We start from the raw sequence: 18,949 nt of genomic DNA, 5'->3' as shown, positions 1-18,949 counted from the left end.
TCCATTCATGGATTGCACCACAGTGCAGTGGAGTTATTTGATTAACATTAAGGTGCATGGAAGTGCATAGCTATTTCTACCACATGTCTGCTGTAATTAGGGATGTACGGATTGGGTAAAATTGTTCTATCTGTGCTTCGCAGATTGTCAGGCACCATTCATTCCGCAGTTCACCCATCAACAGAATAAGATTTTTTTTAGTTCCCAAATTTGCACAAAGGCACACATGTGAAATTGTGCACATTCCCACAAAATGTGCAAAATCCCCCCCCCCCATGTGCATTTTCATGCTTTTGCCTATGGGGAAATGCACATTTTTTGCCATTTCTTTTTTTATCTTTTGCATATTTTTCAATGATGGAATTTGCACAAAATTGAGAGAGTGAGAAAAACAGTCTGCATGTTGGCAGAACCTGCCCAGTGGAATTCATCAAAATACTACCTAGTTTGGTTCCATTGTGGATATTTCCACCATCCCTAGTCTGAAATTAAAGTTATTGTCAAAGGAACATTAAAAGGGTAGTCTTACTGGAGGGGGGCGATGAGGCTGGAGGGCGAAGAGAAAGGAAACACAGGTGTTTGATTCAAGGGGGTGGTCACAGCCAGATGGGGGTTCCAGCCAAAGCAGGGTCTCTAGTAGGAGTCCTGATTCAAGGTAAGAGTTCAGGTACAAGGTAATAGATGGCATGAATTCAGGTCCCAGGTACACCAAGTGGAGCTCAGTCTAGAACAGGGGTGGGGAACCTGTTGCCCTGCTTCTGCATCAGGGCCTCCAGGGAAGTGGGATCATCTGGGGACAAAGCTGAGAGAAATGCCTTCTCCTACACCATCATCTTCCCAGAGCCCATGGCCTCATCCCCCAAACATGGAGAATCTGGCCTCAGGAACATAGTAACGGGCACCATCCATAATACGTGTCTCATATATCTTGTGAGAGGTGCGCGGGGAGGTTCCTCTATTTTCTTCCTTTGTTTGCTCAAAGCTGACAGAGATCTTGAAGGTTTCTGAGCTGCTTTGCAGGGAGCTAGTCCCTTTTGCCTACCAGGCACCAGGAAGCTGTTCAGGGACCCGAACTGAAATTTCCTGGACCATTGTGTCAAATAATTACCACACCCCAGTGATAGATGGACCTACGGGGCTGGCATCACTTTCACACCCTCCCTAGCCAAACAGCATAGAGCTTTACCCAGATGCTTGTGCACATGGTCACATGGTCATGGATTGGGAGTAGCTCCTGTAGCTCCTGTAGCTCTTCTTTTCTTTTTCCAAGAGCTGCGATCATCTCTCCCCTTCCTGGGAAGCATAAGCCCTCAGTCCTTTGCCTCCAGGTTGTTCAGCTCTCCTTCCACTGCTCTTCACTTTTCTCTTTCCTATCTGAAGAGTCGAAGCAGCTCCTCGAAATCACAGTGAATGTGATGAGCCATGGACAACTTGGTGAGATATGAACCCCTAAATCAGGGATGGTAGGCAACACAAGGTTTGCAGGACACATATGGGACCCCTGGGCAATTTTGCACTCCCCCACCCTGACCCACCACCACTGAATTTGATGCCACCATGGCAAAAACCTCCTATGATTTTGCTTCGAAACAAGCCAAGCAGGGTGAACACAACAGAAAATGAAGGGAAGACAAAATAAATGCTCCCCCATTCATTTCTCACTCTTTTCTGTGAGAAAGTAATGAAAATAGAGGAATGAACTGGAGAACATGAAATATGGGAAGAACGGAGTATATCTGAATTTGGACTGGCAGGGATATTTCTTAAATGTTTAAAAACCTTTTTAGAATTTCATATGAAATAAGACTGGTGTTAGAAAGATTTTGAACTCCTCCCTTTGCTGCTACCACTAAATGTTATATTAACCATGTTGTGAGAACTGCTTGTTGCTTTTGACAACGTTTTGGTGCTCCCCAAAAGAATCCCAAATAGAAGGCACAGGGGGCCCAATTCTGAGCGGGACCATGGAAGGGGCAAAAGGTTAAAAGGAAAAATTTCCCACATGCCACAGTCTTGATCCAGCTCAGCATACCTACACCCCACACGTGCACACGCACACCTACCTGCTATGTATCAGTGGCAAAGCCTCTGGTGGTTCATGAGTTATGGTTGAACTGAACACACAAAAGCTGGGAAAGCATTCTTCCAACCATAACACCAGCCCCCTTTCAAATCATAATGCACTTTGGGCAAAAGGACCAGCCCATGTGTGGCAAGCGACGAAAGGCAGGTGTCCATTGGAATGCACACGTGACTCTTGAACTACAGGGCTCTGGGACCTATCACTGGTGATAGTGACTCTCCATAAATGGAGAAAAAGACAGTGCTTTTTCTCTGTGCACAGAGACAGGAACATGATCTGGGTGGTGGATGAAGAGACTCTCTCTCTTCCTCCATCACCAGACTGGACCACCCTTCTCCTCACCAGGGCCACAGCAGGCCAGATGGGGAGGCCTCGCAAGCCTCATTCAGCCATGGGTTAGAGGTTGCCCATCCTTGCCATAACAGCTGTGCTGCTGCTGTTCTGTGGATAGAGAAGGGAAATATGGTGTGAAATGGACAAGGTGGTTATCAGTGTCATCTCACGTTGCATTGAAGCAAGGATCCAAATGCAACTCTAATCCTGCTTTCTTTGTAGCCTCGTACTCGGAAAATACAGAAAGGGATTTTGATCCTGTGATGGCCAAGGAAGGTGACAATGTTGGACTCCACTGCAGGGCTGATAGCAGACCTGATCCCACTCTGACCTGGATGAAGGGGCAGAATCCCCTCCATGACCCCAAGTGGGACAACCTGAACACACACTTGTTGCTCAAGGTTGGACCACAGGATGCTGGGGAGTATCAGTGCCAAGTGAAGTATCCATGTGGAACTATCAGGAAGTCCTTTCAGTTGCATGTGCTATGTAAGACCTTGGGGAGGGGCCTTTTGGGGACCCATATAACTGGGCTATTTCTCTCTGTTTCCATGGCGCTGCCTTCAGGCACTCTATTGTGCAATGATGGGCAGAGTTTCTTTTTTCCTGGGCCTGATCCATTCACCCTCTCTCACTCGCTCTCGCTCTCTTTTCCCTTTTGCTCTTTTCCAGATGGGCCCAGACTCAGCAGCTCCCAGCCCAGCACCATGTGCTGGCATGAGGACACTAGCCTCTTCTGTACCTGCTCCTTCCACTCTTGGCCTCCATCCCAGGTCCAGTGGAAAGTGCAAGGAGAGACCCCCAGTGGAAGCACTCCAGAGGGGCCCTGCAGGTCAGTTCCTTGGTGCAAGGGAATAAAGTCACCATTAGGGTAATGCACATTAGTGCATCCGCTGGAAGAATGACAATAAGCTGAGGAGAGGGCCTAAATCACATTCACACTGGTATATTTGAGCTTCCTTGTGTCTAAACTTGGGTTCCTGTCCCTAGCTTTCCTGATGCCTTTCAAAATGGAACAAATGAACTGCTTTTTATGTTATTTTTCACCAGTGCCTTTAACCTGCACTTGATCTGTAGGGATTAGCAAGTGATAATGCTCAGCCACATGCCCTGAAAAAGTCACCTCTCAAATGTTGCCTATCAAACTGCTGTGAAAGACACAAGCACAGGCCATGATAATTTTTCTGGTCAGTTGGCAACCAGCTTGCAGACCCATCGCTATCCTAGCTCAGCTAAGCTTGCATCCCTTTCCCATCCTCTCCCTCAAGATATGTCCCATTGCCAACCAATCCCACCCTGCCAATTTCAGCTATGTTGGCTCTTCAATCAAAGCTTCAGCTGTCCCTTGGTGCTTTGCCTAAGGTCCATTGCTTTCCCATCTCTGAGTTATCTCCTCCTTAGCCTTCCAGAACCATGCTTTGTAGAAATGTCTGCAAAGCTAACATTGATCAGATTTCTATGCATTAGATTTCTGTCCCCTTTTGTGCATGTGTGTGAGCAAATGTGAACCACTAAGACCTTGTTGAACTTTGGAGTTGAATCCACATCCCATTTTGGCCATGAATGCCTTTGGGCAAGTCACTAATGGGATTTGCATAACCCAGTCCCCATACATTGGAAGAACACGTGGGGGTCAAAGGGCTGCAAAGGGTAGCCTCATCCCATGCATTCAGAACTCTTTGGAAGACTCTGTATGCCGGTACCTGTGTTTGCATGCAGAACTCCTCCATGTGAGAGGGACCCTGGGCCAATCACGCCACCCCTCATCTGAGAAGCTCTGTGTGCATACATCAGTACATACTTCCTAACATGTTCTGAATTGGAGGGGGGGGACTGGTGTGTCAGCAGCAAAGGGTGTGGCTATGCCATGTGGCCCAGAAACCCTCAAGCATTTTTTCAACCCATCAGGAGCAGTTGAGCCCCCTACTGCCTCCCACCCTCAGCTTCCCCACCTGTTGTTGTTGTTCAGTCATTCAGTCGTGTCCGACTCTTCGTGACCCCATGGACCATAGCATGCCAGGCCTTCCTGTCCTGCGCTCTCTCCCAGAGCGTGCTCAAGTTCATATTCATTGCATCAGTGATGCTATCTAGCCATCTCATCCTCTGCCGTCCCCTTCTCCTTTTGCCTTCAGTCTTTCCCAGCATCAGGGTCTTTTCCAGAGAGTTTTCTCTTCGCATTAGGTGGCCAAAATATTTGAGCTCCAGCTTCAGTATCTGTCCTTCCAATGAGCACTCAGGGTTGATCTCCTTTAGGATTGACTGATCTGGCCTCCTTGCAGTCCAGGGGACTCGTAAGAGTCTTCTCCAGCACCACAGTTTGAAAGCATCAATTCTTCAGCGCTTAGCCTTCCTTATAGTCCAGCTCTCACAGCCATACATTACTACTGGGAAAACCATAGCTTTGATTAGATGGACCTTTGTCGGCAAGGTGATGTCTCTGCTTCTTACTATGCTGTCTAGGTTTGCCATAGCTTTCCTCCCAAGGAGCAAGCGTCTTTTAATTTCATGGCTACAGTCACCATCTGCGGTGATCTTGGAGCCCAAGAAAGTAAAATCTGTCACTGCTTCCATTTCTTCCCCTTCTATATGCCAGGAAGTGATGGGGCCAGATGCCATGATCTTCGTTTTTTTAATGTTGAGTTTCAAACCAGCTTTTGCACTCTCCTCTTTCACCCTCAACAAGAGGCTCTTGAGATCCTCTTCACTTTCTGCCATTAGGGTGGTATCGTCTGCATAACTGTGGTTGTTGATAATTCTCCCAGCAATCTTAATTCCGACCTCTGATTCATCCAATCTGGCATTTCTCATGATGTACTCTGCATATAAGTTAAATAAGCAGGGTGACAATATGCAGCCTTGTCGTACTCCTTTCCCAGTTTTGAACCACTCGGTTGTTCCATGTCTGGTTCTTACTGTTGCTTCTTGACCCTCGTACAGGTTTCTCAGGAGACAGGTAAGGTGGTCTGGTACTCCCATCACTTTAAGAATTTGCCACAGTTCGTTGTCATCCACACAATCAAAGGCTTTAGCGTAGTCAATGAAGCAGAAATAGACGTTTTTCTGGAATTCTCTTGCTTTCTCCATGATGCACCTGCTGAAGCCTAGCTTGTAGGATTTTGAGCATCACCTTGCTGGCATGTGAAATGAGCACAATTGTGCGGTAGTTTGAACACTCTTTGGCGTTGCCCTTCTTTGGAATTGGAATGTCAACTGACCTTTTCCAGTCTTGCGGCCATTGCTGAGTGTTCCAAATTTGTTGGCATATTGAATGCAGCACTTTAACAGCATCATCTTTTAGGATTTTAAATAGCTCAGCTGGAAGACTGTCATCTCCACTAGCTTTGTTGTTACTAATGCTTCCTAAGGCCCACTTACCTTCACTCTCAAGGATGTCCGGCTCAAGTTCAGTGACTTGAACTTGATATCATGATATCATGGCTATCAGGGACATTAAGATCTTTCCTGTATAGTTCTTCTGTGTATTCTTGCCACCTCTTCTTAATCTCATCTGGTTCTGTGAGGTCCCTGCCTTCTTTGTCCTTTATCATGCCCGTCTTTGCACAAAACGTTCCCTTGAGATCTCTGATTTTCTTGAAGAGATCTCTAGTCTTTCCCATTCTGTTGTTTTCCTCGATTTCTTTGCACTGTTCATTTAAGAAGGCCTTCTTGTCTCTCCTTGCTATTCTCTGGAACTCTGCATTCAGTTGGATATATCTTCCCCTTTCTCCCTTGCTTTTCGCTTCCTTCTTTCCTCAGCTACTTGTAAAGCCTCATCAGACAGCCACTTGGCTTTCTTGCATTTTTTTCTTTGGGATGGATTTCGTTGCTGCCTCCTGAATAATGTTACGGACCTCCGTCCATAGTTCCTCAGGCACTCTGTCTATCAGGTCTAATCCCTGAAATCTATTCCTCACCTCCACTGTATATTCATGAGGGATATGATTTAGGTCATACCTGAATGGTTTAGTGGTTTTCCCTACGTTCTTCAATTTCAGCCAAAATTTTGCAACAAGAAGCTCATGATCTGAGCCACAGTCAGCTCCAGGTCTTGTTTTTACTGACTGTATAGAGCTTCTCCATCTTTGGCTGCAAAGGACATAATCAATCTGATTTCCATATTGACCATCTGGTGATGTCCATGTGTAGAGTCATCTCTTGTGCTGTTGGAAAAGCATGTTTGCTATGATCAGCGTGTTCTCTTGGCAAAACTCTATTAGCTTTTGTCCTGCTTCATTTTGTACACCAAGGCCATGCTTGCCTGTTATCCCGGTGATTTCTTGACTTCCTACTTTAGCATTCCAACCCCCTATGATGAAGAGGACATCTTTTTTTGGTGTTAGTTCTAGAAGATGTTGGAGGTCTTCATAGAACCGATCAACCTCAGCTTCTTCGGCATCAGTGGTTGGGGCATAGACTTGAATTACTGTGATGTTGAATGGTTTGCCTTGGATTCGTACCGAGATCATTCTATCGTTTTTAAGATTGTATCCCAGTACTGCTTTTCCCACCCTTTTGTTGACTACGAGTGCTGCTCCATTTCTTCTAAGGGATTCTTGGCCACAATAGCAGATATGATGGTCACCTGAATTAAATTTGCCCATGCCTGTCCATTTTAGTTCACTGATTCCCAAGATGTCGATGTTCAGTCTTGCCATCTCATGTTTGACCACCTCCAGCTTACCTTGATTCATTGATCTTACATTCCACGTTCTTAAACAATATTGTTCTTTACAGCATCGGATTTTCTTTTCACCACCAGACACATCCACAGCTGAGTGTCCTTTTTGGCTTTGGCCCAGCCGCTTCACTCTTTCTGGCACTACTTGGAAATACCCTCTGCTCTTCCCCAGTAGTATATTGGACACCTTCTGACCTGAGGGGCTCATCTTCCGGTGTCATATCTTTTAGCCTTGTGATACATTCCATGGGGTTTTCTTGGCAAGAATACTGGAGTGGGTTGCCATTTCCTTCTCCAGTGGACCACATTTTGTCAGAACTCTCTGCCATGACCTGTCCATCTTGGGTGGCCCTGGATGGCATAGCTTATGGCTTCACTGAGTTACGCAAGCCCCTTCGCCAGAACAAGGCAGTGATCCCCACCTGTAACACGGGAATAATAACCATCCACCTACAGACTGTGATTATGAAAGTGACATATCGTACAATATATGTTGTGCCTAAAAGGCCTTATGCCTTACCTGTGCCCTCTGTCACCCAATCCAAACCACTCTGCCAAGCTTTTCCTGTAAGTTGACACCCTAGATCACCCACTCCCCCAAACTGACTCAAGCATATCTATTAGTGCTGTGCCAAAAAAAAATCCCACATGTTTTTCAACCATTCTCATACAATTTGTTGGAAAAGAAACTGCTTTCAAAAAGAAATTCAAAAGAGCAGAAATTTTGGTGAAATTATCATGGGCTGGGTTTGGGGTTCTTGTGCTTACCTTACTTGTGAGGTGGCTGAGGAGTGTGCATGAGTGTCCTGTCTGCCATTGTACAATAATCTCTGTGGCCTGTAGCCTCCTGTAGCTTCCCATACTTCAATTAAAGCTGTCGTGAGGAAGACATCGTGATGAGGTAATTCCTCCCATGGGGCTTTTCAGTTCAGGAATGGCAGGTGGCTTTGGAGGCTGATGAGCAACGGGAAGATGTGAAACATAGAGAGAAAGCACACACAGCATTCTCAGCCACCTCACGGTGATTAAGTAAGCTCAAAAACCAAAAGAAATTCAAAATTCTGCCTCAGAAAAGTGGAAGCCTCAGCATAACTGATGCTGTTGCCCCTTGCAGGAGCAGTGCAATAAACCAAAAACCCTTAGGAAAAAAGAAAGGACCTGTGCTACAGCCCCTGCCAATAGTGAGCCCTATCTGTGAGAAACTGTTGTAGAATCTCTCCTCCCCTTAGCCTAGGAGAAATTCAGTGAAATTGTCCCTCCAATTTCTCTGCCCTCAAGTAGGCTGGAAAATTTTGAGAGGCCATTTGCGTACAGCTCTAATATCTATCAATCCAGCATGTTCCACAGTGGAGCCTAAGACAAAGAATTCATTTCACTTCTCTGAAAACTTCCTATTCTCCTTCAACAGTTTGTTCCTGTCTTTGTCACCCATCTGATCAGCTTATCTGCTCCTGAGATATTGGGGAAAATGTTTTAGGGATGTATGAGAAATTCATTTCAGTCTGTTTTTGATCAGAATTTAGCCAATTCCCACCCTCCAGATCAAACACGGACTTGGATTCAATCTGCTGTCAAAGTCCATATTTCTGAGCTTGCAGTGTGATTTGCAGACCAAGAAATGTGTTTAACAACATGCCTACATTTGAAAAATGTGCATGAAGAAATTCATACTTTTGAAAAATGTGCACAAGTATGCTTTAATCAGTGGGAGAAGAATGTGTCCATTTCAAAGATGCACACAACTGATGGAAACATTTGGAAAAACATGCACAAAAATACACACAGAGTTTAATGCAAAAAGTATGAAACAAGCTTGCAATTTGATATGGACTCAAGTAGGAAAAAGCTTCAAGAAGAAATTTGGAGAACTTTGGTGAGCTCTAGTTTGGCTGATTCGCACATCCCTAAAATATTCATTGATTCTCTCAATGTCTCAGCAATCTGCTCCTCAAACTCCTTTTCTTTCTACTTCTCTAATTGTCAAGCTACATTTCTTTTGCCAGAATGTGTGCATTTTTTGTTCTCCTTTGACAAGTCTTCCGCTATTTAAAGGAAGCCCGCATGCCATGTATTGCTTCCTTGACCCAACTTGTTAACCACACTGCCCTACTCATGGACTTCCTATAGCTTCCCTAAACTGCGCTGTATGTTCTTTCTCTGTTTCTATTGATATTTTAAATCTACTCCAGGCATCCTGGATAGGTTTGACCCTCTTGAACCCTCCCTTTCAACATCCTTTTATTGGATCCCCTCAGTTTTGAGACGTTTCCTCTTTCTAAATTCAGTGTGACTATGTTGGACTTCCCTGAGTTCTTTTGGCATCTACACACATGATGAATTTGATTGTGCTGGGGCCACTATTCCCATCCTGCTATATCCCCTTTTCCACTCACATTTAAGTCACACGATGACTTGCCAGTACCAGATGCTGCACCCTTCCAGTTTTGTTTTTCTATATTTCAAAACCACCATCCAATCACAAAGCACATCTGCCTCCATGGACCAAAGCAGAAAAATCATGGATCCGCCACTCATGGGCACAGCCATGGCTCAAAAACAGGGATCCGAGGCAGGGATCTTCTTGATTTCATATGATTTTCCACACCATTTGAGGTGAAGCGGAAGATCTGAGATCTGCTGGGAAGCAGCAGATCTGGGATTCTTAGTGTGCATACTTGGACAAAAGATGAGTTCTGTGCTTTGATGGGGTGGTTGGGCAAGGGAGACCCAATGTAAAAACTCAGAGGATCCATGTTGTCATCTTATCCATGGCTTTATTTATTTATTGTGTTTTTACCCCACTCTTCAGCCAAAAAAGGGTCTCAGAGTGGCTTACACAGATGATTATTAAGACAGTCTCTGCCCTCAGGCTTACAATCTAAAAGACATGACACAAAAGGAAAAGGGAGTGGGAGGAAGGAGGGGAAGGAAAGCAAATACACCAATGACCGACGTATAGGACCAGGTTGGGCTCCCCGCTGTGATGATGTTCATCCTGGGAGGCAGGAGGTGCAGCCCCCAGTGGCCCTCGGTTCTTTAGCCGATGGATGAGGCCAGAGTCTGCAGTCCCAAGGAGACTTTATAACATGAAGCCCCCAAATCTGTTTTTTGTCATTCAGTCCATGGGCATATATGTGCTCCATGATATGACCGTGTTTGGGGGTATCTTTCTTGTAAAAATCATGAGGATCCCTAAGTACCCCTTCCTCAGATCCATTTTTTTCCATCATGGCTGCACCCATGAGTGGCAGATCCATGATCTTTCTGCTTCAGTCCATGGAGGCAGATGTGCTCTGTGGTTGGGTGGTGGTTTTGTGGCTCTCCCCTTGAAAAATGATATGAAATCAGGAGGATCCCTTTTTGAGTTTTTGGATCCTCATTTTACCCAGTCCCCTTTGTGTTTGCTGCTCTCTTTCCCAGCACAAGCATATGTCTGTCTACTCTGAAGTAACTCCCATTGTGCTTAGTGAGGCTTGCTCCTGAAATGCAGGTGCAACTGGACTGTCAGGGGAAAGGAGAAAGGGGCGGAGAGGGGGGAAGCCTCTCCTATTGGTTGAGCAGCCCCTGCCAGTCAGGTGACACTCACTCCAACTCCCACCCCCACCAGGAAGTATGTTCTGTGAAGCTATTTTTCCTGGTGCGAAGAACCTGCTCGTGGGGCCCTGCATGGACCACGTTGCAGCAAAGCCGATCCCTTTTAAATTAAAATCTGGTACTCCTCCATTAGCTTCTCCTTCCGCGGTCATGGAAACACAGCCATAGACAGCCGAGCAGGTTGGGGGGAGGGGGGGCAGCAGCGCAGCACTGAGAGGTACAGCTTTTTGCTTTGAGAGGTTTTGGGGAAACGCAAAGCTCATCTGCACCTAGCAAAAAGGGTACTAGGCCAAACTGTCTGATATTTGGCACATGGGATCTGTTCTATGTCAGCAGAGAGGTCTCCAGGTTTCATGTATTTATCATGGAAACTGAAAAAGCTATGGCCATTTGTGTTTTCTCATGCAAGTCTATGGGGAAATGCCCAAACCAAGTGATCCGGATATCCGAATCTTACTTCGGCTCCGGAACTGAGTAGAAGTGGAGGGGGTCCAAATCAGTCTGAGTCAAAGCACGGCTGATTAGGAGGGTCTGAAGCAGCATCTGAAGCAAAGCAGGCAGTCTGTGCACAGCCCTAATATAAATGCAATGAATGAATGAATGAATGAATGAATGAGCTATCGTTCATGTGAAGCACCTTAGACAGCTCCTTTAGAGTTCTGACTGGTTCTGACTGAACCTCTGAACGGACTCACCACCCCACTAACATAAGAGCCACCAGCTTCCACTGGTAACCATACTTAGAATAATTTTTACAGCTCTGGTCGCTGCACCTCAAAAAGGATATTGTAGAGATGGAAAAGGTGCAGAAAAAGGCAACCAGAATGATCAAGGGGCTGGAGCAACTCCCCTTCTGAGGAAAGTTACAATGTCTGGGACTGTTTAGCTTACAAAGAAAGCAAGTACAGAGAGACATGATAGAGGTATACAGAATTATGCACAGTGTGGAGAAAGTAGATAGAGATCAGTTTTTCTCCCTCTCACATAATACTAGAAGTCCAGGTCATCCCATCAAGGTGACTGGTGGGAGATTCAGGACAGATAAAAGGAGGACACACAGTGCGTAATCAAAGTATGAAATTTGCTACCGCAAGAAGTAGTGAGGGTCACCAACTTGGATGGCTTTAAAAAAGAATTAGACAAATTCATGGAGGAAAAGACTATCAGGGGCTACTAGGCACAATGGCTATATATTACCTCCAGTATTGGAGGCAGTACACCTCTGTATACCAGTTTCTAGGGAACATGAGGGGGAGGGTGCTATTGCACTGATTGCACTTGTGGACTTCCCACAGGCAATAGATGGGCTACTGTATAAACAGAACGCTGGACTAGATGCCCTTTGGTCTGATTCAGCATGGCTCTTCTTAAAGTGAACCATCATTTGGGGGTTCATGTTCTCCTGTTACCCCCACATGAATCACTGCCTTGTTGTGGCTAAGGGGCTTGCATAACTCAGTGAAGCCATAAGCTATGCTGTGCAGGGCCACCCAAGATGGACAGGTCATGGCAGAGAGTTCTGACAAAATGTGGTCCACTGGAGAAGGAAATGGCAACTAGGGATGGCGGAGAATTCCGCCACAGATTCCAGTGAGGTCGAATGCACTGGCATTCGGCCCCCCAGAATCCGTGGTGGAACGGCCTCCTGCCCCCCCCACCCGCCCTGCAGAACCCCCCGGGACAGCACTTACCTGGGGTGGATGCGGCAGATGCGGCAGCAGGTGCGGCGGCAGCGGTGTGGCGGTCGTGGCGCGGCAGCGGCACAACGGCGGAAGGGGCGGCGGGGGCGGCGGAGGCGGTGGCAGGGGCAGCGGTGGCTGCGGGGGCGGTGGCGGCTGGTCTCCTGGCCGGCCGCAGCTGGGCGCAGCGTACACAAATGGCGGTGGCTACAGCAGCCACCATTTGCATTCGCTATTTTTAGCCGTTCTAGCCTACGTAAATGTTTACATAGGCTAGAAAGGCGAAAACTAGCAAACGCAAATGGCAGCTGACGTAGCCGCCGCCATTTGCGTACATGGGATTTTTTACTTTGTCGTGATAGGCTACATAAATATTTACATAGCCTATCATGGTTGAGTACGGGGACGCAAACGGCGGCGGCTACAGCCGCCGCCATGTGCATCCCTGCTGCCCAGCGGCTGGATGTCCGGCTGCCAGTGGAGCCGGCCAGCGGCTCCACAGAATCCCCACGGAGCAGAGCCAGCTGGGCAGGATTCCGGGGGGAAGAATAGAGTGCCTCCCCCCCCATCGAGGATTCCAGGGGGAGGGACGGAGTGCCTCCCCCCCCACCGCGAAGCAGATCCACAAAACGGTAAGTGACTTTCGTACATCCCTAATGGCAACCCATTCCAGTATTCTTGCCAAGAAAACCCCATGGAATGTATCATAAGGCTAAAAGATATGATGCCGGAAGATGAGACCATCAGGTTGGAAGCTGTCCAATATACTATTGGGGAAGAGCAGAAGGTATTTCCAAGTAGCGCCAGAAAGAGTGAAGCGGCTGGGCCAAAGCCGAAAGGACACTCAGCTGTGGATGTGTCTGGTGGTGAAAAGAAAATCCGATGCTGTAAAGAACAACATTGTTTAGAAACATGGAATGTCAGATCAATGAATCAAGGGAAGCTGGAGGTGGTCAAACATGAGATGGCAAGACTGAACATCGACATCTTGGGAATCAGTAAACTAAAATGGACAGGCATGGGCGAATTTAATTCAGGTGACCATTATATCTACTACTGTGGGCAAGAATCCCTTAGAAGAAATGGAAGAGCACTCATAGTCAATAAAAGGGTGGGAAAAGCAGTACTGGGGTACAATCTCAAAAACGATGGAATGATCTCAGTACGAATCCAAGGCAAACCATTCAGCACCACAGTAATTCAAGTCTATGCCCCAACCACTGATGCCGAAGAAGCTGAGGTTGATCGGTTCTATGAAGACCTCCAACACCTTCTAGAACTAACACCAAAAAAAGATGTCCTCTTCATCATAGGGGATTGGAATGCTAAAGTAGGAAGTCAAGAAATCACCGGGATAACAGGAAAGCATGGCCTTAGTGTACAAAATGAAGCAGGACAAAGGCTAATAGAGTTTTGCCAAGAGAACACGCTGATCATAGCAAACACTCTTTCCCAACAGCACAAGAGGCGACTCTACACATGGCCATCAGCAGATGGTCAATATCAAAATCAGATTATGTCCTTTGCAGCCAAAGATGGAGAAGCTCTATACAGTCAGTAAAAACAAGACCTGGAGCTGACTGTGGCTCAGGTCATGAGCTTCTTGTTGCAAAATTTCAGCTGAAATTGAAGAACGTAGGGAAAACCACTAAACCATTCAGGTATGACCTAAATCATATCCCTTACGAATATACAGTGGAGGTGAGGAATAGATTGAAGGGATTAAACCTGATAGACAGAGTGCCTGAGGAACTATGGACGGAGGTCCGTAACATAGTTCAGGTGGCAGCAACTCAATCCATCCCAAAGAAAAAGAAATGCAAGAAAGCCAAGCGGCTGTCTGATGAGGCTTTACAAGTAGCTGCGGAAAGAAGGAAGTGAAAAGCAAGGGAGAAAGGGGAAGATATACCCAACTGAATGCAGAGTTCCAGAGAATAGCAAGGAGAAACAAGAAGGCCTTCTTAAATGAACAATGCAAAGAAATCGAGGAAAACAACAGAATGGGAAAGACTAGAGATCTTTTCAAGAAAATCGGAGATATCAAGGGAACGTTTTGTGCAAAGCCAGGCAATGTTGTTGTACAGTCGTTAAGTCGTGTCCGACTCTTCATGACCCCATGGACCATAGCATGCCAGGCCTTCCTGTCCTCCGCTCTCTCCTGGAGTGTGCTCAAGTTCATATTCATTGCATCGGTGATGCTATCTAGCCATCTCATCCTTTGCCGTCCCCTTCTCCTTTTGCCTTCAATCTTTCCCAGCATCAGGGTCTTTTCCAGGGAGTTTTCTCTTCGCGTTAGGTGGCCAAAATATTTGAGCTTCAGCTTCAGTTAGGGATGTCAGAGAATTCCATGACGGATCTCGGTGAGGCCGAATGCCAGTGCATTCGGCCTCCCGAAATCCATCACGGAACAACCTGCCACCCCCACCCACCCCCGCAGATCCCCCCCGGGATGAGACTTACCTGGGGTGGATGTTCCGGATGGCGGCAGCTCCAGCAGCGGCTTCGGCGGTGGCGGTGGCAGTGGCTGGTCTTCCGACTGGCTGCCACCGCCGCCATTTGCAGTATGGTCCTTTTCTTTTTTTCCCCCCATAGATGTGATAGGCTATGTAAAGACTTACGTAGCCTATCACGTCTGGGTTTAAAAAAAAAAATGCGCACGCAAATGGCGGCGGCTACGGCTGCCGCCATTTGCGTTCCTTATTTTTCACCGTCTTAGTCTACGTCAATATTTACGTAGACTAAGACGAAGAAAAGAAAGGGGAACGCAAATAGCGCCCACTACGCTATTTGCGTTCCCCTTTCTTTTCTTCGTCTTAGTCTACGTAAATATTGACATAGACTAAGATGGTGAAAAATAAGGAATGCAAATGGTGGCAGCCATAGCCGCCACCATTTGCGTACGCGTTTTTTTGTGTGTGTGTTTTTTACCCAGAGCCCTCCGTGGCCAGAAATCCGGCTGCGGACGGCCAGCGCCTGGGACTGGCTGGTTGCTCCGCGGAGCCGCCGCGGAGCACAGCCGGCCGTCAAGGATTCCGGGGGGGAGGACCAGATCGCCTCCCCCCCATCGAGGATTCCGGGGGGAGGGATGGAATGCCTCCCTCCCACACACCATGAACAGAATCCATGAAAAGGTAAGTGACTTCCGTATATCCCTAGTTTCAGTATCTGTCCTTCCAATGAGCACTCAGGGTTGATTTCCTTTAGGATTGACTGATTTGACCTCCTTGCAGTCCAGGGGACTCGTAAGAGTCTTCTCCAGCACCACAGTTCGAAAGCATCAATTCTTTGGTGCTCAGCCTTCCTTATAGTCCAGCTCTCACAGCCATACATTACTATTGGAAAACCATGGGGGGGGGGGCATGCCGTGATAGGCTACATAAATACTTAGGTAGCCTATCATGGCAGCCTGGAAGTCCCTGCCACAGAGATGTGTGGGTAGACCTGGTGGGGGGGGGACTGATGTGTGAAAAATCCTGCCTTGAGTTAGAGAGTGGTGGATTTGTTTGTTTCACATCATTTACATTCCTAAATGCAAGCATCTCTCTCTCTTTTTTCTTCTTGATTGGGAAAAATGTGCATTTTTTCATACAACTGAAAAAATATGCATTTTTAAAAATGTGCATTTTCCCTGATCGAAAATGCACATTTTCCCCAATATGCTAAAGTGTGAAAATGCAGATTTGGGGGAATTTGCACACATGTGCAACTGCGCACATGTACATTTTTGGAAGTGCACACATGTGCATATGTGCACTTTCGAACGTGGACACAAGTTCTCAGAACTGCAAAAAGATTTCCTGAGAATTGCATTCCTGCTTGGGTTCAGGGTTGCAAATGGTACATATGGTTTGCAAACAGGAATGAAATTCACATACATCCCCAAGGCCTGTCACACCAATCCTGGAAAGCTTTGAGTCCCCAACTCACTTTCAGAAACTGGAGAATTTACAAAGAGTTCAAAAGGAGGCCAATTGGACAATTCATAACCATTTGAGGAGTTCACAGCTGGGAGTATGAAGTGCAACATCTGATGCAAACTCCTGGTAGGTGGGGTGAGCTGGAGTATTAGTACCATCGTCCCCAGCAGGAGCACTACATAAATATCATAGCTCAGCAGCAGAGCACCTGCTTTGCATGCAGAAGTTCCTAGGTTCAATCCCCGGCACCTCCAGGTAGGGCTTAGAAAGCCTGGAGAGCCACTGCTAGTCAGTGTAAATAGACCATTTATCTTGCCATGTAGAGGGACCAATGGTCTGGCCCAGTATAAGGCAGCTCCCTACAAGGAAGGGCTGTAGCTTAGTGGTAGAACACCTGTTTTGCATGCAGAAGGTCCCAGGTTCAATCCCTGGCATCTCCAGGTAGAACCAGGAAAGCCTCCAGCTAAAACCTCAGAGTGCCCAGTCAGTGTAGGCCAACCTGAGACCCTCTAGATGATTTGGCCTGCACTGTTCCCTGTCAGCATGGTCAATGGTCAAGGATTATGGGAGGTGAAGTCCAAAACATCTGGAGGGACCCAGGTTGGGGAAGGCTGATGAGGACAATACTGAGCTAGATGGGCCAATAGTCTGGCTCAGTAGAAGGCTGTGAGGAAGAACTGTAGCTCAGTGGTAGAGCACATGCTTTGTATGCAAAAGAACCCAGGTACAATCCATGGCACATCCAAGTAGGACTTGAAAAGACATCTGCCTGAGACCGCACAGAGCTGTTGCCAGTCAGCGCAAACCTGGGGTGGGGAACCTGTGGCCTTCCAGATATTGTTGGACTACAAACCCCATCATTCCTGGCCTTTGACCATGCTGGCTGATGCTGATGGGACTTTGAATCCAGCAACATCTGGAAGCCCACAGGTAAAGGTGTCCATCGCTGGGAAATCCATTTCTTTTTTGGCTCAAGGGAGTTCCATGGCTTGTATGGCCCGTTTTGCATCTGCGATCCGAGCTACAGGCTGTTGCCCAATCTCCGGGAACTTTTTTTTTGGGGGGGGGGGGTTCTGCAGTTTGTACAAATCTCTGAGTGTTTTGTACAAATTACAGCCAAATTTGCACAAATTGCTCAGAGATTTGTGCAACTTGCAAAACCTTCCCCCCAAATGCTCAAAATTCCCAGAAAATCCATGAACTGGCCTGACTCGCTGGAGACAGAGCCATGTGCCGTATCAGGAATCAAAACAAAGTCCAAGTTGCCGAGCCTAGGAAAACTCGTCAAACCCCACTCCCCAAATGGATTTCTCCAACTTCAGATGGCTGAGTGAAAACGTATGTCCTTGAAAATGTATGTGTGATTTCAGCAAAAAATAATCTTTTTTTACCTGTGCTTGTTTCGCTGGCACAGTACCCTCTGGTGCTCCTGTGCTCTATTGCAAGCAGAGCATCCATTCCTTGCTCCGATTCATTGCACTTGCTCTTTTTGCTTATTTCCAGATGGCCCCAGGCCCAGCAGCAAGCAGAAAAATGTTATGTGCTGGCATGAGGACAATGGCCTCTCCTTGCACTCTCAGCCTCCTCCCAGATCCAGTGGCAACTGCAAGGAGAAACCCTCAGCGGAAACAGCACTGGAGGCAGCCTGCATTACACTTCTCAGGTCCAGGGAGATGAGGTCACCCCAGTGCCCTGAATTTGACAGGAAGTCCTAAAAGGGACCAAACCATCATTTGTCTTGGGTCCAACCCTTTTGGGACCTACTGTCTGCAGTTCCGACTCAGCAGCCTAGCAAAAGGTGAGTTTCACCCCACAACTGTTCCTAGATGCATGTCAGGAGCACCCTAGCTGCCTCTTAAAGTCCCCTCCAGTTGCCAAAACAAGACGCAGACAAAAGGGATTCTTTCCAAGGCTTTATTCCTTTACATCCTAATGACTCTTTCAGATGCTAATTGCCAGTGACTAAGCAAGGAACTGTATCATCATAGCACAGTAACCTAAGCTCCATGTGCACAGTTGGTCCCCATTTGGAGAAGGGCGGGAAAAGCTCTGAAACTTATGGGCTAGGAGGGGAGGCTCCCTCCCTTACCCATGGGGCATTGGGATGCAGCCATTCCCATAGCACCAAGCGGGCTGAGCGCCTCCTCTCGGCGCCCTCCACCTCACGCCTCTCTCTGCGCCGCTGCCTAGCATCTAGCAGCAACCGCTCTCCCACTCTTTCGCTGCCAGGGTCACTATCTCTCTCAGGAATGTGAACTGCGGGGGCATCTCCCTGCAGCTGCACCTCTGAGAGATGTGTCCCACGGGTAGTAGCTCTTCCTCAGAAACAGAGCTGCTTTGGGGATCTCTGGGCTCAGTTCCAACAATGTGCATGCTGTCCCAGTGGACTGCTATCTGCTAGGCTCTGACTGGATCCAGTTAATGGCCAGTCTCCCCACATTTTTACACACACACCCCAGCTATTCACTGCCAACTGTCTGTGGCGGTGCTCTGAGCTGCTACTTAGGTCATTTTAATGTGTATCTTCCACAAGCGTATCAGTTATAGACAAAGAATTATAATTAGCTAATGCATTTGTTTCTTTAGTTATCTTGTTATACTATATGAGATAAATTTCATGAAAACAGCAGCAGCAACAACAACAACAGACAAGCCCAGCTGTTTA

General features: G+C 47.1%; 1 protein-coding gene across 1 annotated transcript; it reads left to right on the top strand.

The window, feature by feature from the left end:
• Nucleotides 1–606: 606 nt before the first annotated feature.
• LOC146337791 (cell adhesion molecule CEACAM8-like) lies at nt 607–17,836 on the top strand. The gene is made up of 5 exons (XM_084816314.1): nt 607–655; nt 1,381–1,434; nt 2,639–2,905; nt 3,089–3,248; nt 17,788–17,836. The coding sequence occupies exons 1-5, from the start codon at nt 607–609 to the stop codon at nt 17,834–17,836; spliced, it is 579 nt and encodes a 192-aa protein (XP_084672440.1).
• Nucleotides 17,837–18,949: the final 1,113 nt, after the last annotated feature.

The sequence above is a fragment of the Heloderma suspectum genome, chromosome 10, assembly GCF_057233095.1.
Source record: "Heloderma suspectum isolate Gila_16-S chromosome 10, 16-S_ref, whole genome shotgun sequence".
NCBI classification, from domain to species: domain Eukaryota; kingdom Metazoa; phylum Chordata; class Lepidosauria; order Squamata; family Helodermatidae; genus Heloderma; species Heloderma suspectum.
Note: the sequence above shows the minus strand (reverse complement) of the source record. Positions and strands in the feature narration are given on the sequence as shown.